Source organism: Clarias gariepinus, chromosome 3, assembly GCF_024256425.1.
Source record: "Clarias gariepinus isolate MV-2021 ecotype Netherlands chromosome 3, CGAR_prim_01v2, whole genome shotgun sequence".
NCBI classification, from domain to species: domain Eukaryota; kingdom Metazoa; phylum Chordata; class Actinopteri; order Siluriformes; family Clariidae; genus Clarias; species Clarias gariepinus.
Window position 1 is genome coordinate 37157251 of NC_071102.1, and position 25495 is coordinate 37182745.

General features: G+C 39.9%; 3 protein-coding genes across 3 annotated transcripts; 1 reads left to right on the forward strand and 2 right to left on the reverse strand.

Annotated features, from left to right (window-relative positions):
- On the forward strand, positions 1-6546 carry si:dkeyp-113d7.1 (uncharacterized protein LOC407709 homolog). The gene is made up of 2 exons (XM_053492840.1): positions 1-273; positions 3473-6546. The coding sequence occupies exon 2, from the start codon at positions 3528-3530 to the stop codon at positions 4917-4919; it is 1392 nt and encodes a 463-aa protein (XP_053348815.1). The 5' UTR covers positions 1-273; positions 3473-3527; the 3' UTR covers positions 4920-6546.
- A 2033-nt stretch (positions 6547-8579) lies between these two features.
- LOC128519210 (keratin, type I cytoskeletal 13-like) lies at positions 8580-12463 on the reverse strand. The gene is made up of 8 exons (XM_053492841.1): positions 12005-12463; positions 11465-11547; positions 11210-11366; positions 10424-10585; positions 9560-9685; positions 9322-9396; positions 9092-9237; positions 8580-8861 (listed from the first exon to the last, which is right to left on the reverse strand). The coding sequence occupies exons 1-8, from the start codon at positions 12365-12367 to the stop codon at positions 8675-8677; spliced, it is 1299 nt and encodes a 432-aa protein (XP_053348816.1). The 5' UTR covers positions 12368-12463; the 3' UTR covers positions 8580-8674.
- Positions 12464-19061: 6598 nt separating this feature from the next.
- LOC128519208 (keratin, type I cytoskeletal 13-like) lies at positions 19062-23287 on the reverse strand. Its single transcript, XM_053492839.1, has 8 exons — positions 22668-23287; positions 22311-22393; positions 21391-21547; positions 20259-20420; positions 20054-20167; positions 19891-19965; positions 19395-19543; positions 19062-19231 (listed from the first exon to the last, which is right to left on the reverse strand). Exons 1-8 carry the CDS (start codon positions 23226-23228, stop codon positions 19120-19122), a joined length of 1413 nt encoding a protein of 470 aa, XP_053348814.1. The 5' UTR covers positions 23229-23287; the 3' UTR covers positions 19062-19119.
- Positions 23288-25495: the final 2208 nt, after the last annotated feature.

Sequence of the window (25495 nt, forward strand, 5' to 3'; positions counted from 1 at the left end):
CCTGATGTGGCTGCAGCTGCGCGCGCGCACTGCCGTTACACCGATTTGACTGGAAGAAGCGAGCGCGAGCCGCGGAAACGGCGGAATAAGGAGGAGGAGGGAGGCACGAGAAGGAAGACGAGTGTGTGTGTGTGTGTGTATGTAAGTAAAGAGAGAGAGAGACAGAGAGAGGGGGGAAGGCTGCTCGCGGACGTGGCGGCTCCGGGGCTGAGCGACGAGCCCGCGCGCGTGAGAGAGGGGGCAAAAAAAGGCAATGCACCGGGGAACCTGCAGGTAAAAAAACAAAACAAAAGCGCGTGCACCCTTCCTCCCGCGTGCATTTTCATTCTAACTTCCATCCTTTCATTCTTTTCCTGCATCTTTTTTTTTCCTCCTGTCGCGTCGCGCGCGGCCGAGTGCATGCATGCATAAGATTCAGATGTGAAGTGCAAAAAAAAAAATTGTTGCGTTTCTGTCGATTCTTTTCACGCATCCGTTTATTTTTCACGCACACCTGAGCGGAGGAAGAGAGGACGCACGCGCGCGCGCGAAGGCGACAGATTAAGGCGAAGAGAAAAGAGAAGAAAAGTTGCACGCGCGAATGAGAGCGCTGAAGTTTGTGTAGCAGATAGCTTTAGCCACAAACAAGATGGCCTCTGTAGCAGCACTAAGGGCCTCCTCATAGCCTCCTCAACACTCCTCTACACTCACTCACTCTCTCAACACTCCTCTACACTCACCCTCTCCTCAACACTCCTCTACACTCACCCTCTCCTCTCCTCTACTCCACACTCATCTTTTCTGTCCCTTTTCTTTCACGCTCCCACGAAACACCTGAGAAAGCCGAGATCTGTATTTCTCTACATACACCACAGTCATCCGCGTTACGCTCCAACAGCTGGACACAAACACACAGATTTATTGTCTAACAACACACCTTGAATAAAAGCAGCAAAGTATCGCACTGGCACGAGCCGAATTAGCATTTAGCATACAGTGCTAATGGTAGCGATGAGGGTAGCTTCTGATTCCGCTCATTAATATCACACCGCGGCATCGCTTTTAAGTCCTGATTGATTGATTGATTGATTGATTAACTGATAGCCCGCACGTGCCTCACGATTTGTAATTGGAGCCAGCATTAGCATGCTAACAGATCTGCAGATGTTTAGCTTAAAGACGAGTTATCAATTATCAACACTTAACACCTGTGTGTGTGTGTGTGTGTGTGTGTGTGTGTTTGTAGTGTTACAGTAGTGTATGTCATGTTACACCAGTGTGTTTGTGTTAAATCAGTGTTTGTGTTTGTTGTGTTACATTTGTAAGTCATGATACACCAGTTTGTGTGAGTTTGCTGTGTTACAGTAGTGTATGTTGTGTTACATCAGGGTGTGTGTATGTAGTGGACACTGGTGTGTGTGTGTGTGTGTTTGTTGCTTAAAATTAGTGTGTGTGTGTTGTGTTACCCTAGTGTATGCCGTTGATTTCATTAGTGTGTGTTGTTACACCAGTGTGTCTGTGTGTTTGTTTTCTTAAATTAATGTTTATGTTTTTTGTGTTACATTTGTATGTCACGTTACACCAGTCTGTGTGTTTGCTGTGTTACACTAGTGTATGTGGTGTTACACCAGGGTGTGTGTTTGTAGTGTTACACTAGTGTGTGTTTGTTGAGTAAAAATACTGTGTGTTATTACACCAGTGTGTGCGTTTGTGTATGTGTTAAACCTGTGTGTTTGTAGTGATACACTGGTATATTATTACACCAGTGTGTGTTGATTTCATTAGTGTGTGTTGTTACACCAGTGTGTCTGTGTGTTTGTTTTCTTAAATTAATGTTTATGTTTGTTGTGTTACATTTGTATGTCACGTTACACCAGTCTGTGTGTTTGCTGTGTTACACTAGTGTATGTGCTGTTACACCAGGGTGTGTGTTTGTAGTGTTACATTAGTGTGTGTTTGTTGAGTAAAAATACTGTGTGTTATTACACCAGTGTGTGCGTTTGTGTATGTGTTAAACCAGTGTGTGTTTGTAGTGATACACTGGTATATTATTACACCAGTGTGTGTTGATTTCATTAGTGTGTGTTGTTACACCAGTGTGTCTGTGTTTGTTTTCTTAAATTAATGGTTATGTTTGTTGTGTTACATTTGTATGTCACGTTACACCAGTCTGTGTGTTTGCTGTGTTACACTAGTCTATGTGGTGTTACACCAGGGTGTGTGTTTGTAGTGTTACACTAGTGTGTGTTTGTTGAGTAAAAATACTGTGTGTTATTACACCAGTGTGTGCGTTTGTGTTTGTGTTAAACCAGTGTGTGTTTGTAGTGTTTCACTGGTATATTATTACACCAGTGTGTGTTCATTGTGTTACATTAGTGTTTGGGTTTGTTGTGTTACATTAGTGTGTTATGCCATACCTGTCTGTGTGTGCTTGTTGTGTTACACCAGTTGAATTACAAGAGTGAGTGTGTTGGGTTACACCAGTAGTGTAGTGTTATACTAGTGTATGTTGTGTTACACCAGGGTATTTGTTTATAGTGTTACAGTGCTGCATATTGTGTTACACCCGGGTGTGTGTTTTTAGTGTTACATGAGTGAGTGTGTGTTTGTTGTGTAAAATTAGTTTGGGTTATTACACTAGTGTGCGTTAATTACATTTGTGTGTGGGTGTTTGCTTTGTTACATTAGTTTTTGTTGTGTTATATGTTTATGTGTAAACACACCAGTGTGTGTTTGTGTGTGTGTGTGTGTGTGTATATGTGTGTGTGTTTGTTGTGTTACATTAGTGTTGTGTTACATTTGTGTGTTTGTGAGTTAAATCAGTGTATATTTTTACATCGGTGTCTGTTTTTGTGTTACACCAGGTGTGTGTTTGGTGCATTTAATAAATGTGTTATTATACGTGTGTGTTGATTACATTGGTGTGTATTGTTACCCTAGTGGGTATGTGCACTAGTTACATTAGATTTTGTGTTTGTTGTGTTATGTTAATGTGTTATTACACCAGTGTGTATGTTTGTTGTGTTACATTATTGTGGTTTGTTACTCTAGTTTGTGTGTGATTGTAGTGTTACACCAGTTGTGTGTGTGTGTGTGTGTGTGTTTGCTGTGTTACATTATTTTTTGTGCTTGTTGTGTTATGTTAGTGTGCCATTATACCAGTATGTATGTTTGTTGTGTTACACCAGGTTGTGTGTATTTTTGTGTGTACACTAGTGTGAGTTGTGTTACACTAGTGTGTATTTGTTGTCTTACATTATTGTATGTCGTGTTACACCAGTGTTTATGTATGTATTGTTACACCAGTATGTGTCACATCAGTGTGTTTGTTGTGTTACACCAGTGAGTGTGTGTTGTGTTTTTCCAGTGTGTGTTTTGTTACACCAGTGTGTGTATTGTGTTACTCCATCAATTATAATCAATCTTATGCTGCTACCGAACTCAAGCTAACTTAAATGTGTGTGTGTGTTTGTGCGTGTGTGTATGTACACAGGGTCCAGAATCAGGGAAGACATCAGCAGTGCTGCTAAGGGACAGATCTGGTAAGGATGGATGAGGTGGGGACGGAGTGTATCGCGCTGGGCCTGAACGCTCTGGCCTCGGAGTGTATGTCTCCCGCTCTGGAGCCGCTGCGTGCCGAGTGTGTGACGCCAACACTCGCCATGCTAAACACGCTTAGTTCGGAGATTGCAGAGCCGACCGCCATGTTGCCCTGTGTAAAGAGCGACCCCGATTTGGAGCTGGTACCGATCCGCACCGTGGACGTATCCCAGATCCAACCTCTGAGTACCGCAGAGCTGGGATCGGAACACGTCAGGATGGAGATCAGCGGCCTGGAGTACATCAAGTCAGATTTGCACTCCTTCCACGGAGCCGAGTTAGACTCGTATAAGTCGAGTTACGATGCCTTTGACTACGTGTCACATGACAACCTGGACTACATCAAGTCGGACCAGAGTTCTGACCTGCAGTGTTACTATGCAATGGAACTTGAGGCTAGCCGGTACGAATACGACTCAACATTTGCATCCGAGAAATCAGAGACATCGGATACGGCGGAGTCAAATATTCTCGAGTCCATCCGCATGGCGGAGCTCCGCACTGAGCTCAACAAGCTCCGTCCTGATACTATTATCGAGTTTTCGTCCGCTCACATGTATGACATGCATTCTGCAAATGCAAACACAAACACCACGAGTGCAGACACTGCAAAAGCAAAAACGCAACCACGCAAACCTCGCAACCCGACAGGCGAAAAGCCATTCTCCTGCACTCAATGCGGAAAGAACTTCAGCACTCTGGGAAACCTGAAGACGCACCAGCGGATCCACACAGGCGAGCGGCCATACTCCTGCTCGCAGTGCGGCAAGAGCTTCGGTCAAGCAGGCAACCTGAAGCGGCACCAGCTGATACACACGGGTCAGAAACCCTACAATTGCAGCTTCTGCCCCAAAGGCTTCACCAAGGCAGATGATCTACGCTCGCACCAGCGAATCCACACAGGCGAGAAGCCGTTCACCTGCGACGAGTGCGGAAAGGCGTTCTTCCACTCCAAGGAACTAAAGACACACCGTCTGGTACACACGGGCGAGCGGCCGTTCTCCTGCCAGCAATGTGGCAAGGCGTTCACGAAAGAGGTCAGCTTCCGTAACCACCAGCAGAGCCACACGGGCGAGAAGCCATATAACTGCGTGCAGTGTGGAAAGAGCTTTGGGAACTCGGGTGTGCTCAAGACTCATGAGAAGATCCATAGTGGGGAGAAGCCGTTTCAATGCACGCAGTGCGGCAAGAGCTTCGGCCGCCTCGGACACTTAAAGGCACACCAGCAGATCCACACGGGTGAGAAGCCGTACTCGTGCTCGCAGTGTGGCAAGTGCTTCAGCCAGTCAGGTCACCTTAAAGCACACGAACAGATCCATAAACGAGAGAAAGCGCAATAACCAAGAACGAGTGCAGCTACAACAACATGATGGAGCATAGAAGATAAAACAAAATGTTAATGTTCGCAGTACCACACGCACACACATTTAGTTTACTTATTTATGAATGACTAATGGTTTTCTGATTTATCATGTGCTTATCTGTCGGTCCACCTCACAGGTATGATCAGTTGGGATCAGCAGTAGACACAGGTACGAGTAATATGTGTAGCCACTGGTGGACAGACCAGTAATTTCAGTATGAGGCAAGAGATCTATGCTATATTTGTAGCTACCAAGTGGACAAGACTGGTTGAGATCAGCGAGGTGTTTATCCCAGTCCAGCAAGGAGAACCCCATGGAGCATTTCTATCTTGGTGTGGTTAACCTCCATGCGGTTCTTCGTGCTGGGAAACATTACAGTGTCCCCCTTCCAAATCCTGTGGAGATCCTCTGGTCTTTTAAAGGTCTTGCTCCTGGTTTCTTAGGTACCCCATGTTTAGACACAAAGCTTGAGCAGGACTGAAGTCATGGCCAGACTCGAGGGTGTCCTTCATGTCATGTGAGGAGAGTAGATCACGGCTCACTGCCAAAATATTAGGTACACATTGAGTGCTGTACTGTATTTGAGACCTAAGGTCTTTTAGAATTGAAGCACGTGCTCATTACCTCTGTGGGGTAATAGTACCTCCATACACACACCTTCAGCAGTATTAATGCCTAGTAGTTAGGTTCCTGTGGAACCACGGGCACACAGAGCTCTCACTTTGCCAGTGGGTTAATGAACAGATATATGGTTTGTCCACTTAATTAAACACATTCCATGCCAGTTAAAGTGTAGTGTACAGGACCTTACTCTGCCTCTTATTGGTTACTTGAATATTTTGGGTGGATTTGGTTCTACCTGCGGGTTCCTCTGTCAACTTCTCAAGCTGTTGAAATGCACGTTTTTAGGACCAAATAATTTTTCCAGTCTCAGCACTGACCTTTCAGAATGGAAGGGAAATCTGTCAGGTTATGACATCACAAATCTTGGCACTTGGACCCGGACTATCTTTGCACTGACCCTAATGCAATACCATTAGCTGACACCAGTATAGCTATATTAGCTGATCTTATTATTTATCCAGCATTATGGTGAAAAAGCTGATGATTTTAGTCTACACAGCGTCTTTGATGTGCAGAAGAACATCAGGTTTGCGTCACTATTCTCCAACAATCCAGTTAGATTCAAAGATCCCTCCCCCTGAGAATGAAAAAAATAATAAAAGACATTCATAAAAAAGTAACCTCAGTTATTTTAGACTTTTTAAGAAGAATGTTAATATATTGATTTTCTCTTCTATGCTCTATTACACACACCTCTCAAAGTATTATCGTTTTTTTTTTTTAAAGTCTACATTATATATAATTATATATGTTTTCATACCTGTTTGTGACTGATTTGCTATTATGCAAGTGTCTTGCTTTAATATGTCGGGGAGGGAGGGGGGCAAGTAGAAAAGTTTTATATCCGTTTTATCTGTTTATATCTGTTTTAGTGACGATTTCTTTTCATACTCACCGTGTACACGTTTATCAAGAAATCATATAATTCTTTAAATCATGTACTGGAACGAGTTATTAAAGAAACTAATGAAAAATTTAAGTGTGAATTTATAGTTTATTTAATTTTTTTTTTGGTCAGAGTGCATCTATGGAATTGGGTGATAATTATTGACACAGTACAATCATATGAGACGCAACGTGGCTGTGGAAATCCAAGAGCTCTAGCTCCTGAGATAAACCCCTCTTCTGCCGCTGGTGCTCCTAAAGGCTAATTTTACCTGCTTCAGAATAGAGTCTCCTATAAACAGATCTCTTCAGGCCTCTCAGCAGTGGCGTCACTGAGGAGAGTAAACCTGTTCAATTATATGATCAGTGTGTGTGTGGTGTAAAATTGAGAATGGACTCCTTTTCAGTTAAACCATGAAAAAACAAAACGTGCTGTTTGTTAATCCCCAAACTAGTCTCCAAATCTTTAGAAGCGGATATACATCATCCTTAAACAATTGTGTAAAAAAGAATGCATCAATGTATCACAATTAATAAGCACATTCCTGCTGCAATATCGTATATATATATATATATATATATATATACTGTATATATACACACACACACACTACCGTTCAAAAGTTTGGGGTCACTTGCAAATTTCTTTGTTTTTGTTTAGTGATTTATTTTCTACATTCTACAACAATACTGGGGATTTCAAAACTATAAAATAACACATATGGAATTAGGTAATTATGGAACAACAGTTAGTTGTTATTTTAAGACACTGAGGTCAGCCTTTCTGTAATAGTTCTTGCAGGAATGGTATTGTTAAGTGCATTTGCAAAATCCATCAAGCACCATAATGAAACTGGCTCTCATGAAGACCATCCCAGGAGGGCGAGACCAAAACCTACCTCTGCCACAGACGAGAAGTTCATTTAGAGTTATCAGCCTGAAAAATGACCGATTAACAGCACCTCAGATTTGAGGCGTTATGAAGTCTTTACAGAGCAGAAGTAGCAGAAACCATTAACTGTTCGAAGGAGATTAATGCATTTTTTGCAGGCCTTCAGCATTCCTTTACAATGTAGAAAGAAAGAAAAATAAGGAACAATCATGAAGTTAGAAAGTGACCCCAAACTTTTGAAAGGTGGTGTGTATATATATATATATATATATATATATATTGGTGTTTCACACATTCTCCACCCATGTCAGTATTCTGTGGGTTTCAAAGGATTTGTGAAATTAAACCAACACTAGGTGGAGCTACTGAATTACAGAAGAAACACTAAGAGGAAATAGAGTAGTCCTATAAATAAAAACAAGCTGGACAGCATTATATTCTAAAATATTGTAGATAAAGATGCTATGGATTTAAAATCTTTGATGCTTTTAAAGCATAACTAAAATCTGACTTTTTTTTCTGTGTTTACAAAATCAGGAAATCAGGATTTAATACTTGTATTTATTAAATAACAATAATATTTTAATAATTTAAATATAGATCAGAGTATAATATTGTAAAATACAGAAATGCATAAATAACTAAAAGGTTTCACTGTGAGTTATATTATTACTGAAGGCTGATTAAGTTTTATTTAAAGATATTGTTCCCTGCTTTATATTTTACAGTCTTTTTTACTGCTTGTGCTTTTGTTTAAACCTTCCTGTTCACATTCTTATGTGTAGATAATGATTTGTTTGTGTTAATTGTATTATTATTATTATTATTATTATTATTATTGTTATTTGTCTTTCGGCTGTTCCCTTTCAGAGGGCGCCACAGCGAATCATCTGCCTCCATCTAACCCTATCCTCTGCATCCTCTTCTATCACACCAACTAACTTCATTTCCTCTTTCACTGCATCCATAAATCTTCTTTTTGGTCTTCCTCTAGACCTCCTGTCTGGCAGTTAAATAATAACTATTTATTAACTTATTATTATTATTATTATTATTATTAATTAATTAATTAATTAATTAATTAATTAATTATTATTGTTGTTGTTGTTGTTTGGACTTAATTAAACTTTATTTTATTTATCTGTATGTACAGTTTGTGTGTGTGTGTGTGTGTGTGTGTGTGTGTGTGTGTGTGTGTGTGTGTGTGTGTGAGAATGAGACAGAACACAATGAGGTGAGTTGCACTGAGTTAATTTTTATTCAGGTCAGAGACTGTGGTTTCTTTCAGCCACATGATGGCGCACTGGAGCTCCACAACTAACCCTCAGATTTATTTGGTTACGTAGGATGAAGAGGTTGTGGAGGAGACCACCTTCCCGTCCACCACCTCTTCCAGCACCGTGATCACCTTAGTCCTGGAAGTGGTAGTGGTGCTGCTGCTGCTACTGCCACTGGTAATGGTGTTGGTTTTGCTGCTGCTGCTGCTGCTGCTGCTGCTGCTGGATACAGCCTTAGTCCTACGGAGGGCAATTACTATTGATTAGCATAGCATATACTTTGCTCATGCATTATTCTAATTTCTGTTTCTTACACATAATTTGAATCAGACTGTAAGAATCCATGATTAATAAAACTTTATTTCTGACTGATTGGATAGATAAAGCCATTACTCTACTAAAAATGAAGTAACGGACAGGCCAATGTAACATGTGCTAGTTAGTCATTTTGTCCTCATATGGACACTTACTTGGTCGCTTCTCCATCCAACAGTCTCCTGTACTCTTCGATCTCCTTCTCAAGTCTGGTCTTGATGTCCAGAAGTATCTGATACTCCTGGGATTGACGCTCGAGATCAGCACGAAGCTGCACCAGCTGCTCCTCATAATTTACCACCTGGAGACCCATCAGAATTTCAGTTTATCCTCAGAGAAGCGTTAAAGTGTTAAGTTTAAATAATGACCACGTCCGTGGGCTCACCTGTGTCTGGTACCCAGCCATGCGCATGGCATACCGTGATTTAGTTTCGTTCAGCGTGCTCTCCAATGATGCTTTCTGTGACAAACAAACAAGAGGGAAAAACAACTCACAATAACTTCATCATGGTGTGTACAGGAATAAAACATAACCTTGTTCAAGAATTTCATATGCTAACTACTCATTCACGTGTTAGATAGCATTCTACAGGAGTGAAGGCATGTATGATGATGTTCCTCACCATGGACTGCTGGGACTGCAACTCAATCTGCAAAGCCTGCAGACGGGATTTCAGGTCTTTCATTTCGCTTTTAGATGTCTGCAGGCTCTCTGTATGAGTCACCACCTCCTGTTTCAGAACCTCTGACTACAAAACAACAACAAAAACATTTGTGGTAAGGATTACCAACAATGCAACAGTAATGACCATCACCATGTTTCCTTTAGGGAAACAACAAACTTTTTAAAAGGATGTTTGTTTCAACAGCAGCTTTCTCTGATAGATAGATAGATAGATAGATAGATAGATAGATAGATAGATAGATAGATAGATAGATAGATCAATTATATGAACAAAAGTATGTGGACACCTGGTATTTGTATAAAATCAAGAAAATGCCAACATATCTGCCCTCAAACGTTACGCAAAGTGTCCACTTGTCTGATCATCTGTATGTTGATATTAACATTTATAGGACATAATATTATCCTAAGCCATATTCTGTATTTGCCCAATTAGTGACCAGAATTTTATGACATCGCAGTCACATGATCAACTATGCAATTGGCTAAACAACTTTTCTGAGCTGGTCATCACTTTAAAGCTCCTGTTAATGAATAGTTATGAATATCATGCTAATAAATGCTTGTGGTTAATGTAAGAAATAAAAGGGGCAGAGCCTATAGATCTCTTATGACTCCGCCCACTGGTCATAAAAGCCAATCTCTAACTGGTCCACCAAAAGGCAGACCTATGTGCAGTTATAGATTTTATATCCTTTAAAACATGAAAAAATTAATGGAATTAATTAAAAGACCTGTGTGTGTTAAATCAATAATAATAATAATGATAATAATAATAATAATAACTTTATGATAAGCTCACCGAAGATTTGAACCAGTTTTCTGCGTCTCTCTGGATTTTTGCGGTGAGTGCTTCATAATGTTCACGCATTTCTGTTAAGACTTTCATGAGATCCTCTTGAGGCGCGGCGTCGACCTCCACATGAACCTGCCCGCTCATCTGTTGACGCGCTGCCGCCATGTCCTACAACATAAAACACACAAACTCCTGTTTATTGATCTCTCAATAACAGTAGTGTGACAGTTACCCAACCCTTCATTTAGAAATGCGCCGCAAAAGCCTTGCCACTGATTAGCTAACAGGTTGTGGAACATTTCCTAGTGTTTTTTCTGTAACACTCCGTCTCCGCATGCATCCCAAACCATGCTTGTAGCCAGTGCTTCCTTGTTATTTGGGTATTTTTAAGCCATAAATATAAGTTATAACAAGAATAAACTAACCAAGTTAGGTTAATTAACCAATAAACATGGTTAGGAACACATAAGGCTATGAAGACAACTAGCTAACTAACATCATTGCAGTGCTGCCTTGAGCTACCTGGCTAAGTTGTTATACTGTGTTAATAAAATCAATTAATTGTGACAAAAACAAGATATTAGGACGAACCTTAAACTCATGAAATTGATCTAAATCCTGACACAAAAACAAAAAAAAAAATTATGTATCAGGAATGATTAATCGTGACTAGATAGTGCCATTAAGGGGCGTGGCCTAAATCATGTAGCTGCTGGTTGCAGTTCCTGCCTGTAGGTCCTTTACATGCATGAACAGAACAAACTCTATAGGTGCTGTTATGAGTCCTCTCACCTCCTCATGGTTCTTTTTGAGGAAGGCGAGTTCCTCTTTCAAGCCTTCCAGCTGCAGGGTCAGGTCCTGCTTGGACAACTTGAAATCGTCCAGGAGCCGTTTCAGCCCGGCGACATCAGCCTCCACTGTCTTACGCATCTCCATCTCGTGCTCATACCTAGTTCAAACATGTTGTTATGGTGTTATTTTCTCAGTCCTTGTATATATATATATAATGAGGAACAGTGATGAACAACATTTCTAATGTACACTCACTTAGTTCTGAAGTCGTCTATGGCCAAACGTAAGTTGTCCAGTTTGAGGTGCACTCCTCCCTTCGCTTGGGTTGCTACGTAAATCTACATCACATGAACAGGAAATTTTTTTAAATTAATGCTATTTACACCCTAAATTCTGCTACTGTAATATTTTTTAGTAATTTGGCAAAACATCTGAGATAAATGATGAAAGTGCAGATACTTATTTCCTTTCTCATTTGTGTTACACTTAGTAGATGCTAAGTGTAACTCCAGTGTAATGTTAGACACTGTGTAATGGGAGATTCTTGGGGAAGCTGCAAACATATCTGATGTTTTCTACATTTTTGTCTTTATACATGTATTCAATAGCCAATTACAATCTGCTAAGAAAACAATCATGCTACGTCGAAATTTCAGGGTAATTCTGTTTTCTTTCATTATCTAACAAATCTGAGGTAAAATTTGATGATCTGTGTGTGATTTTATTATTATTATATACAGTGGTTATCTATAGAACTATCACATGTTGTTATACTGAGATTTTAAGAGATTTTACCTTGCCCTGCAGGTCACTGATGGTGGCAAAATAGGCAGAGTAGTCTCGGGCCTTGGGCGAGGCCTTGCCTTCAAGGAACTGGCGGATCTTGAGCTCCAGATCAGCATTGGCCTTCTCCAGAGTGCGTACCTTTGCCAAGTAGGTGGCCAGACGGTCGTTCAGGTTCTGCATTGTCATCTTCTCATTGCCGATTAAAGCAGAGTCATCCGAGCCCATGGAGCTGTAGCTGAAGGATGCAGACGAGATTTGCACCCCTGAACTTCCCGCTCCCCCGAAAACACTGGCTGCACGACGCACACTTGAGCTTCGTCTCAACCCAGAGGATCTACCTGACATAGAGGAGCTGGAGAAGAACGTTGCCATGTTGTCGTTCCTTTACTCGTACCTTGCCTTATGACAATTCGATCGAAAGCAGAGAGTAAAAGCATAAATGCTTCGGGACTCCTTTTTATACCTGGGCTTTGACCTTCAGGAATGTCATCTTATAAGAAACAAAATTATTAACGTTACACAGGTAAATCCAGTCCCTCATCAACTGTACACACACAATCTGTGTCAGTCAAACACATTGCCCACGCCCAGTTACACCTCCATTAATAATAATTAGTGCACGTTTACAATGGAAATGGCATCCTGCTCATGTTTATTTCCACAGAAACACTGTTATGCATCATATTATTTAACTTTCTACATTTTGTGACCTTACAAGATCTTGTCACACACACAACATTAGGGTCAAACTCATCTGCAGTTTGTGTGCTTCATACGCTTTATTTTGTTTTTGAATTAGTCTATTAGGTGTATTTTGGTGTATTTGGCAATCTGCTCCTAAGGTGAAACCTAAGTCTCCCAGAATCACTCCTAGGAATCGCGACCACAGTTAATTTAGCACTGAAAATATTCCTAGCTCAGAGTAGGACATAAAAGTTAACTATGAAGCTTCCTACTCTTATTTTCAGAAAGTAGTAAGATTCGCCTAGGGCATGTGACGGCACTGTTTTTATTACACTCAGAGATACAAAGTAGGCTATACATTATTGGGCGTTGTATTTTTAAAATCTTTTAGTATTATTTTTAAACTGTGTTAAAAGTAAAATGGTGAAATCAGCACCAGTGGTGTAAAAGCTTTATGCACATAGACAAAACTTATAGATGCATGATTCGGTTGCATCAGAGCATTGTAGGACTTTCATAACCTGATCAAAATGACTTTGAAAATAAAGTCAAACTGGACAGAGTATAAGACCATTTTGCTTGTGGAGGAGGTAGTAAAGTGTAAAGAAATAATTAAAGGAATAGTCTGCCCTACTCTTACCTATAATATGAAAAAGTGAGTTTATGTCAATCTGTGAAACCATCAGTGCCACCTATCAGTTTGCCACATGTACCCCCCAATTGTGTACACGCAAATAATTGTACATCACATAATCTTTCTTTGTTGATGCTCAGGATAATTATTTTAATGTGTGTGCCATGGATGATCCCCACAACATCAGGGAAACCAGTTATGCACATGAATGCGGCTTGCTTTTTATTGATTTCACGCCGCATGGTTGGGAAATGTATGAATCTGCACTATGATCTATGGTGCTGTAAGAGCAAAGATTGATTTTTTAAATTTCCAACACTGCTTACTGTGCCAAACCAAAATCATCACAAAGCTGCATTTCAAAGCCCCCCAAAAACGTACAGTAGCAGTCACCTGCAGAGATAGAATGTGTTACATAAAAATAAACACACACACACACACACACACACACACAAACTCACGCACGCACACACACACACACACACACACACACACACACACACACACACACACACACACACACACACACACACATTTAACTTACTATATTACACTCGTATTTATATTGACAGGTCTGTGATATAGATAACACACTTAACGTACTTATTATTATTATTATTATTATTATTATTATTATTATTATTTGAAATGTAAAATGTTTTTATTTGTTTATCTTTTAAAGGGAAGGAATGTTCAAGCTGCAGGTGTGTCTGTGTGCGGTACAGCGTTAAGGCGTGTAAATTCCACACTGACAGCTTTATAGTTCACTGACTGCCTGCAGCTTTCTCTCCCTTTCTCACCTTCTCTCTCTCTCTCTCTCTCTCTCTCTTTCTCTCTCTCTTTCTCTTTTTCTGTCTTTCACTTTCTTTCTCTTCTCTCTCTCTCTCTCTCTCTCGCCTGCTGATGGTTGGTGTTCTCCTCACTCGAACACTCAGCGCTGCTAAGGATGGCTAGATGTGGTCTGGTTAAAGATCACCGTGAGATTTCTGAGTTCTTGATGTTCTTCCTATTCACAGTATCACAGTAATTTGTTAAATAGTTAATTATTATTATTATTATTTCTCAACGATTTATTTCCCATGTGGCCCATGACTTACCAATGATGATGAAATGTGTAATTAACCTTAATAATGATCATTTATGCAATTAGCAGATGTATAACTCAGGGAACCTAGAGTGTAAGTTAAAACATTAGAACACAACACAACTTTGGAGCAAGGATGTTATAGAAACCCACGCACCCTGTTCTAAAGGAGACAGGTTTTCTTTCACGTGCTACAATTTTTCAATAAAAGTGGCTCTGTTTTTTTATGATCTAGTTATTTTACAGACACTGAGGGAGGATTACAGATACTCTTCCTTTGGTGCATTAAATCCAGTAGATCGCAATGTCTGTAATTATGGTTGAATTACTTTCTCGATGTGTTTGTCAGTTTAGTAATGTGATTAACCTTCAGATTAAATACAGAAACAATTAACACACCCACTGGTAGAACTTAAAATTACAGATGCAGTGTTTGAATTGCACACATACTCATATCACGCACACCCTCATCTCTCACACACACACAAACACACACACACGCATTTTTATAGAGGGTGGATCATTAAAAACGTTACAAACAACACCTGCTATAATTTAGTTTAAGTTTAGTCTTAACTTATAACCTCGATATTCTTTTACAGTTTGTAGAGTTAAAAACAAAAACAAAAGCCGCCTAAGGGATGTGTACTGATCACATCCTTGTAAAAGCGTACTTCACTTCTCATCTACACGCACAACATTTACAGCTCCTTTATCCTTTGAACTTTGCATTTGGACTTCGTCTTCACAGGTAAATCACAGGCTTATCTAAAGCCCGAGCTATATTTTGCTCTAAATATGACTGCCAGTAGAGCTGAACAACAGGCGGCTCCAATGTGAGAGATTCTGGGGACAAACCGTGAACTAAAGCATAATACCACAAAGCTTACACAAAAAGAGAGAAAGAAATCAAAATGCTACAACTTCACAACATATAGCGTTTAATGTATGAATCCATGCAAAGTGAAAGTATATACACAATATACTGCAAATACTGTAATAACCACAGCAAGGCGTGGTGTTTGTGTGTGTGTGTGTGTGTGTGCATGTTGTTGTTTCCACATAGAGAGCTGTGTTAAATCATGCTGCTCCACATGCTACAGGAGGAACTGAAACAGGACGGAGCCTGGACATTGAGGTGAATGTGAATCATGAATGTGGTTTACTGAGTGGAAGATCTACGTTGATAAGGATAACTATTCTATGTGTTCCTGGTCTCCACTGCAGTGGCCATGTTTATCTTTATACCTTGGACCTGCCAAACCTGAAGAGGAATAATGTCTAGTTCCTTTGTTTATTTGTTTTTTCTTTTGCATGTTTTTGATTGCAGGGCAGGGTGGGGCAGGCAGGGCGCCAAGGGAGACAAGCCTGCGAGGATGCCTTGCAGAAAACTCCTTTCTTAAACTGTGATGTTTGTGAGTTTTACCTTTGCTCAAAAAGTAAGTTAAAAATGAAAGTTAAATTAAAATGACCCATGAATAAATAGTTGAAGGTCATCTACGTAGCACGAATATAATAAAAAAAAAATAAGTGATCAAATTTATTTGGAGTAGATTGAGCCATATAAATAGTTTTATGGTTAATAATTATTCGATTAGTGCATTATTTACAACATTTGTTAACATGAACAAACACTAACCATCCTCAAGGATGAGTGAGAAGCAGACATAACTTTAATAAACAATTATTACACGGTGGTGTAGTGGTTAGCACTGTCGCCTTGCACCTCCAGGGTCCGGGTTCGACTCCCGGCCAGGCTCGATTCCTGTCTCTGTGTGCATGGGTGTACCCTGCCTTGTGCCCTAAGACTCCTGGGATAGGCTTCAGGGCCCCGTGACCCTGAATACAGGATAAAGCGTTATAGAAGATCCGTGAGTGAGTGAGTAAATACATTTGTTAAAAGTGAAGGAAAAACAAGACCAGGAACTAGAATGGTTTTAGCTTTAGGGCTAAAAACAAAGATCTCTACTGTTAACCCTGAGGCATACAAGTAACCATATAACCATAAATAAATGCATTTTGCTTATCAAAGATATAATGACTAACACCAACTGCAGTACAGAATTGTAGTATTTTATGTGTTTATTACAGTAATATGGTTTTGGTGGTTAAATTAAGTAGTTTAGCGAGTTTAGCGAGTTAGTACAAGAGCTCATTCTTGGCGACTTGTCCTGTTTCAGAGGTCTCTGGAACAACAGAACAGATGTATTAGTTACCGGATTGGTCTATGGAGGTCCTTTGATAGAGCGCAGATTACACCAGGGTGGTGGGTGATACTTCACTGCTAGCAGTAGTGAGTAAAGGTGCTCTGGCACTCTTGTGCATGCAGCGGAGCTGACCAAGGTGCTGAATGTGCATCATGATCTCTTTTCCTTGGTCAACCGATGGGCTTTCACTTGTTATCTAGCCTCTTAACAGGGACTATCTGACTATTTTGATTCATACACATTCAAATTCCATAAGCTGCTTTGCGACAATGACAATTGTTAAAAGCGCTATACAAATAAAATTGAATTGAACTGAAATAGGTGCTGGCTGTAGGCCCACCATCACAGAGTACCTGGTTTTACTCTCAATGACATCCAGATTAGATTAATTACTCTTTCCAAGTTGCCTGTAGTGAGTGTGCATGTGCAAGTGCCCTGCGATGGATTGGCACCCTGTCCGAGGGTAGACCGCGATAGAATAATAAAAAATTAGTAAAATAGAGAATGTGTAAATGAGCAGTGTGCAAACATGAAATGTGTAACATGCAAGCAATGTGCTACATCATGATCCTAATGTGTAGCAGGAATGTAAGGTGTATGTGTGTTTATTGCGTGAAAGAAACAAAACCAAATCAGATCAGTTTAGTCGAGGGCCCGAATAGCATGCAGGAAAAATCTTCTTCTCTATCTCTCTGTGTTGGCATTTAGGGAGCGGAAGTGCTTTCCCGACTGCAACAGAGAGAACAATCCATTGTTGTGGTTGCTGAGGTGCTTTACTATCTTTTTGGCCTTGGTCCAAGCACTGCTTGCTGTAGAGTCAATGCAGGTCAGGAAGCTTAGTGCGGATAATACGCTCAGCTGATTGCACCACACTCTGTAGAGCTTAACTGTCCTGCATGGTGCTGTTCCAAAACCAAGTTATGATATTACCCAGCAGGATGCTCTTTATATAACCATACAAAATGCATGGTCCAACAAGGTGAAGCTGGGTTTGGGGGTAAGACTAAGACTGTTTTCACACTAGGCAAGAAAGTCAACCTTGTGTGCGCTATGCTCGATATTAGTGATTTTTTTGAAAAAATGTCAATTGCTGCCTTTTACGTGCCTTCCTACTTTGTCATTTAGGGTTGTGTAGTTCAGAGGTTAAGATCAGCATGGGCTGCACACAGAGAAATTTTAGAAGAGACCAATAACTCTGATGGCATCACGGTTCAAACAGCAGTCCATTTCTGTGTTCAGGTATGGTTGGCATCTACAATATCTCAGAATTATTCTTGATATATCAATATCTCAGAGAGATTCTTGAGACAAGCAGGGCTTATGGCTAACCTAAATAAGCATGGAGTTGGGCAGGTGGAATTATGATATCTGAATTAGATCTGATTGTGGCCTGTCCAAGTCCCAAGACCAAAAAAGGGGGTAAAATGGATTTTGGGTATGGATGTCTATTGTCACTGGTTTGTGCCTATTTATTTAGACTTTAGCAGCCCGCTGACTGATCTTACTGAATAGGGGACGTTGGGAAAAATGCCAATTGTTGCATGCACCTGACTTTTAAATCATCTAGACTAGGTAACACATTTAAAAACAACCATGATCATGGTCAGGTGTCTAACTATGGATGTATTACATTGCCAAAAGTATGTCATTACCTGACCAATTACAACAGTGTGTACCTCCAACTTTGTTATAACAGTTTGAGGACAAACATATATGGGTTTTATGATTACCTGTCCACATATACTACATTTAACCAAATATTGTTAATAAACAGAAATAATAAGCCCAGTGCTTAATTATTTATTCTACCGCTATAATTATTTATTCCTAATCATGGTATTAATTTCCACTGTTATGCCGATGACATGAAGCTAACTGTAATCACTTGATCTAGCTCTATATACTCTCTATATAGAATATATTCTTATAACAGATATTTAAATATTTAATATCTCTCTCTCTCTCTCTCTCTCTTATAAAACACGTCTGCAACTGCAAAACTAGAGGATATGCCATCCAGTGGTCCAGTGGTCTTGTTCGATTAGAGGGCTCAGCGTGTCCCTGTTAAGAGTGTGTCACACATGTGCTTAAATACTATAGACCCATGTTCCATCAGCAATGAAGTAGAAAATGTGGAAACTTAGGTTGCAACATGTAATGTTTTGTCTTGGTGTTGCAGCTAAACTAGAAACACAGTGCTGGGTAAAATGACTAATTAACAAAAAGTAAAAGTTATCTTTAATGCATAATTGTATTAATTATGATCTATTTTGTTCATTTCAGTGGTTAATAGTTGTTAAGGAGGGACTGCACACACATTGTGAATTGCTGAAATTAAAGTTATGATTTATTGATATATATATATATATGTGTGTGTATGTGTTTGTGTGTATGGTGTGTGTGTGTGTGTGTGTATATATATATATATGTAAAACAGTAAACATAAACTACCACCACTACATAAGTGTAATCTTTATTATTGGGCTGAAAAGCTTAGTGAAAGGCACTCCAGTGTTTATTTAGTTGTTTCCAAGTTTTCCTTGCCTTTTGATCCTTCACACGTCTTCTCTACCTTTAAGAATCTAGTAGTGGAGATCTTGCTGGTAGTACTGAAGTCACTGGAGAAACTGAGAAGGACGGCAATAATGTCACATCTTTTACCTCATTATAAACATGGGAATGCATACATAGGTTTATCTGTGCTACCTACAGTGCATGGGTACGAGTAAACAATTTTTAACAAGATATTGTAGATAGACAGAAGGAGGAATGTAATAGGATTTTATTTACCCTATATGGACTCCTATGTCCAGCAGTCTCCTGTAGTCAGTGATCTCCCTCTCCAATCTGGTCTTGAGGTCTAATAGGATCTGATAATCATAACCTTGACGCTCGAGATCAGCGCGAAGCTGCAGCAGCAGTTCCTCCATATTTGTTACCTTTGTTTTGAGAAATATATTAATTATATATATATATTATCCATATTTCCTTAACATGGCACGTTTATACAATTCCACTGATTTTGGTGTTTCTAAATCTCAAGGAATAGCAACAAATTCTTCAGGATGATGAAACTGGTTTAGTCCTTAGTGCTTTTCATTCCACATCAACACATGACTCTCTAATGCCTGGTGAATTAGAAATTTGAGTTAATTATAGCAATTCTAATAACTCCCTGTTCTGTTTTGACCTGTCTGGTCCTTTATTAAAAATAATATCTATTGTGTATATTATTTGAGCTTTTGCAAGTACTCTACTACTTATTTATGTGTTCTTCACAGCTCACCTGCAGTTGGAATCCTGACAGCTGTGCTGCATAGAAATTCTCTGTCTCTGAAAGTTGTTCCACCAAGGATGCTTTCTATACACAAAACACCTCCTGGTTAACACTTCTAAGACTCTAATACCACCAGGAATAACGCTTTAAAACATTTACATGTAAATCTCACCATGGCCGTAACAGACTGGAGCTCAACTTCCAGAGACTGCACTGTGGTCTTCTCTGCACTCAGTTCTGTTTGGGGTGGTATTATTGCGGGCAATACAGTTCCAACAGTCACCACCTACCAGTGAAAAGTTACATTTTAGGTTCTGTAACCAAACAGATACTCAGGGTAAATTCCTGATGTTCATAGGTCATGAACTCTTACCCACCTTGCTCTTGAACCAGCTCTCAAGTTCTCTCTGGTTCTTGGCAGTGACGGTCTCGTAGTGATCACGGATGTCTTCCAGGACACTGGTGAGCTCCTGCTGGGGTGGGGCCTCCACCGCTACATGAATCTGTCCGCTCATCCGGCTACGTGTATTCACCATTTTCTTGGAAAACATCAGAGTTGGAGCAGATGGGTGAGATACTGTTACAGTTGTTAAAACTTTTCAGCTTTAAACTTATTTTCTTAATTGTTTTACTGTCCTCTAATCTATTTGTGAAAGCTAGTGTTTGCAAAACATGGCCAGAAATTTGAAGAGGTGCATTGGAGTTTGACCCACAATTGTGATGGCAAGAAGTAGCTGGTTGTTTAGAGATGTATTTTTAGTTTGTTTAATTTAACAGCTGGAAGAAGAAGGAAAGTAGAAAGAAGAAGAAGAAAATAAAGATAACTGTAACTTTATCATTTCATTAAATGCTGTCATTGCTTTTAACTGACATCAATTTTGTATTATTATTGTATATAAGTGCTTTTTAATATCAAATGTGCTCATGAGCCATAACAGCACATTTTAATTAACATATATGGCTCATGAGCACCTTTTAATTAACATTGCATAACATTAACACATTAACACATTATCAGTTATAACCCAGTAAACTGGTGACAGGACCAAAGAATTAGCATCAGAACAACCCATTCACCACAGCCCAGCACACACGGGGCCCTGCAGGCAAGAGCCGAGGGCCCCTAAATCCTGGGCTCCCCAGATCCCAATCCAATCGTGCCCCATGGGATGCAATGGAAAAAAACAAGTACGATCCACAAGGGATGGGTTTTGCAAATCCAATTGACAATACTGTTCTTGCAAGAACTGTTCCAGAACTGCTGACCTTTATGTCTTAAAATAACAACTGACTGGTGTTGTTGTTTCTGTTACTTAATTACCTAATGCCATATGTACCTAATACTAATGCCTAGTTATTTTATAGGTTTGAATTAAATACATATTATTGTTCTAGAACATAGAAAATAAACCACTAAACAAAATCATTGAAATACAATGTGTGTCTAAACTATTGATATATAATGTATATGTATAAAAAAAAAATATATATATATATACAGCTCCTCACCTCCTCATGGCTCCTCTTAAGGTAGGTCATCTCACCAATCAGCGTGTCGATATGCAGAGTGAGCTCTCCTATGCTCAGGTTGATATCGTTTAGCAGCCTTTTCAGCCCAGCAACATCAGCCTCAAGTGTCTGACGAAGGGCCAACTCGTTCTCATACCTGTGTAGAGACATTGTTCTTCATTAATCTGTTACCTACCCCACTTATCATAAGTCTGCCTGGAGTCTATCCCTGGACACAAGACAGTATGCATCCTGGATGGAGTGCTAACCCATTAGCATAAGCATACACACAATCATGCTCAACAGGCAATTTGGAAAACCAGTGTACCTGGAACTGGTACAGCTTCTTTTTTTTTTTTTTGCACACAGAGGACAGGGAAAACATGCACACAGACCAGACTAGGGATGTGAACTCCTAACCCTGGGGGTGTGAGGTGATAACACAAATTTACACAAATACGGCTCTAAATCATGTACCTTGCAATGAGTTACTGGTTACTACCCTTTACTATACCAATACACACACATTTGTGTGTTTGATAATTTAATCATCTTTTTTTTCCGCAACATGATCATTTAAGTTTAATTCTATCAATGTAAAACAAATAAGGTAAGCAAGTCAGGGCCTCTGTAGTCGTTTACTGCTGTGCAGCAGATGCCTGATCTTGGCTGAACCCACCCTCCTGCTTTCCCAAGATGGGTTCAGAGAGGTGCATCTGGGTCCCTTCTTTGAAATTTACTGTTAATTTCTGCTCTGTAAGCTTGTCTTTTTTTTTTTTCTTTTAGTTTTGTGTGCATCACTGAAAGCGTATCAGCAGTGCTGTGCAAGTGCCTAAGATTTAATATATGACTGACATTTATAAAAAACTTTGGTTTCGAAAGAATCCTTAGTATCTATTATATGTGATACAAGGTCTTACTTAATCCTGAAATCATCCGTAGACAAGTTGACATTGTCAAGGGTGAGAAAGATGACACTTTTCACCTGGAGAGTTCCCAGAATCTGAAAAGAATCAACCCAAAGACATGAGGTGAGCCCATGTGCGGTGATCCAATGTGCGATCACTGTGCAGAAAATGAGGTTACACATCACCCAAGGTAACTGTGCATTTCCAGGGGAAATGTGCCCAACTTCTACCAAACTTACATCATGTAAACATAAAATAACTATTTTATCTAAAAAATTAATAAGCTGATTACAAATATTAGTTTGAGCAATAACATAGTCTTGATTAAAACTTAAATGCACCAAAATAATTAAACATTGAATGATTTACTTTGTCATGGAGATCATCAATGATAGTCAAAGAGTCAGAGAAGTCCCGTTCAGCAGGTGAGGTCCTGCTCCCAACAAATTGACTGATCTTCAGCTCAAGCTCTGCATTGGTCCTTTCCAACAATTGCACCTTTTTCAGGTAGGAGGCCAAACGGTCATTAAGGATTCTTAGGGTGAACTTCTCATTGCCAAGGATACCAACAGCCTCTTCACCTACAAACCCTGCATGACTTCTAAACCCACCACCTCCAAATCTTGCATCACCTGCAAACTCTGGATCACCTGCAAACACTGCACCACCTCCAAAAATACCACCAACTCCAAACCCAACACGTCTTCCAAGCCCACTACCAAAAAAACCTGCAGCAGAGCTTGCTCCAATCCCTGAACCAAGACCTACACCAAGACCTAAACCAGATCTATAAGCTCCACTAATGGCTCCTTTAGAGGCTTGGAAGATTTGACCCCCAGAGAGTCCTATTCCTCCTCCAGCCTGTATGCTGCCGCCCTGGAATCCTCTCCTGAAAGATAAGGTCCTTGATGTAATGCTACTGCTTGCCATGTTGATGGAGACCTTAATGGAGGTCTTACTCTTGAGAGTGAGTAAGGACTAACCATTTATACCCTGTTGGAAGCTTCAAACCATACCTGAACAGGTGTGGTTCCCAGGGATTGACGAACTGAATATTATGTCATGTCCCAAACTTAATCCACACTCCTACTTTGGTTTTTACTCATGATGCCAAATTCCTCAAGGTTAATTCTCACAGTGAAGGTACACTAATAATATTTTATTTTGTAAAGAGATTAAAATTGTTTCATCTTTGCGATGATACGCTGCTCTTGCTCAATAGTTTGAAATAAGAAAAAAGATGACAGTTATGTAAATGACTAAAATTTGTATATCTGTGTAACCCTTGCCAAGCTCATCTTCAAACAAAGTGTTTACACAATTAAATTAAGAGATGATTTTCTCTGTTTTGTCTAGATCTGATATTTTACATTTAAAAAGTTGCATTCACTCACATTCAACTGTAAACACACAGGTTATTACAATTTAATCATAAACACAACATCTACAGATTTGCCCAAAAAGCTCCAAATGGTTTATGTAGTAGAAATGAGGGGAGATATCTATTAAACTGAAAGTTCATCATGCTCATATTTTACTTGTCAGGATTTGATGGAAAAATATGGGAGTCCACTTGATGCTCTATCATGCAATGTATCTTCCTTTTTGTCTCAGTAAATGTGTGAAAGGCGTTCAAGTTAGAATCTAACTTGTAATGAATTTTCTGTTAAATGATGGTGTAAAAGCGGTTGACATTTACGAAACACTTCAGGCACAGTACAGTAATGAGACTCTTAGCTGCAGTAAAAGCTAAGAACAGTGGAAACATTTGAAAGAAGACCATATGTCCTTAAATGACCCAGATGCCTATTTTCAAATCGGAGGTGCTGCCTGTGTAGTAAGTGTACTCTGAATTTGTGGTACCCATATTAAACTTATTACTAAAGCAGACTTTCTGGGTCTGAGTCCAAACACAGTCTCAATATGGTGAAACCTAAGTGACATGCAGCTACTTCCTGAGTGGAAAGGACACCATCCTGCCATAACAGGCCAGTTTTGCTCCAATTATCTATAAAACCCACATTATTTTCGGGGCACCACCTGGACATCCAGTGGTGCAGCGACCGTAACCTGCTGTAAGCTATGTCGACACATTGGATTGGGATGGGGCCAGAGAGTTACTCTAACTAACCTCTGACTGACAAAGGCATATATGTTTAACTCCAGCATGTATTCCTATCTTTGAGAACATATGCTATGCCTAGTGCCCGGACACACCTAACCACTGCATCTAGCACCCTAAAGGTATAGCTGATATCACTTGCCTCACTATAGAGTATTCTATAACCAGAACACTTTCAGGCTTCTCAACAGGTGTTTTACTGAGGAGAGCAAAGCTGTTGAACACGTGAAGCGAAGACTAGGTGTGCTCCAGTTGGTGAGTCTTAGCGTTAGCTTTGGCTAAGCAGGTTTGCCACCAAGTCACCCTGAGGGCTCTAATGCAGGAGTCAAGCATGATTTCGCTTGTTGTTCTTAGACAAAATAAGGAGAAAAATATAGTGAAAAAAGGTAGTTCTCCTTCTGACTTGTTGTGCTGTGATGGTGGGGGTGGCAGGGCTCTTTGCTGTAGTGTGTGTGAGGAGTGAGACAGCAGTTGAGGGGAGAAGGGATAACAGACAGTCGTTGAAAAAGGAGTGAAGCACTCAAAACTGTTGAAGACCTGGTTGAACACATTGGCACTCACCACATCCCCAACTATTAAAACAATGTACCCCAGCTTTTGATGGTTTTCATACCATCCCAGACCTCCCTCATGTTGTTTGTTTGTTCATGTCAGCTTCGGACAATATTGATTTGACTATTCTCCTTAATAGATTAGAAAATTATCATTATCAGTTTGTAGATGTAAACAGTGACTATTCTGCATGAGCTAAACTTATTCAATAGGGTTTTGTTTAAGTCCCACTGCTATTTTCTCTCTACATACGTCCTCTGGGTAACATCAGAAAAAGTGTGGCATTGAGTTTCATTGTCACTTACATTCTATTCTATGCACACTTTATACTATTTGCACTGTTGTCACACATAACATTGCACTGCAGTTGACTTCATTTAACTTTTTAGTTCCCCATGATTTTTGTAGGCATGGAGGAGCCTCATCAGTGGGCTCATCAACAGAAACCCAATGGAGAGAGTGGACTGGACATTACACAGGACTAAACCATTTTGCACATACTTACTTATGGAGATTTGTCTTT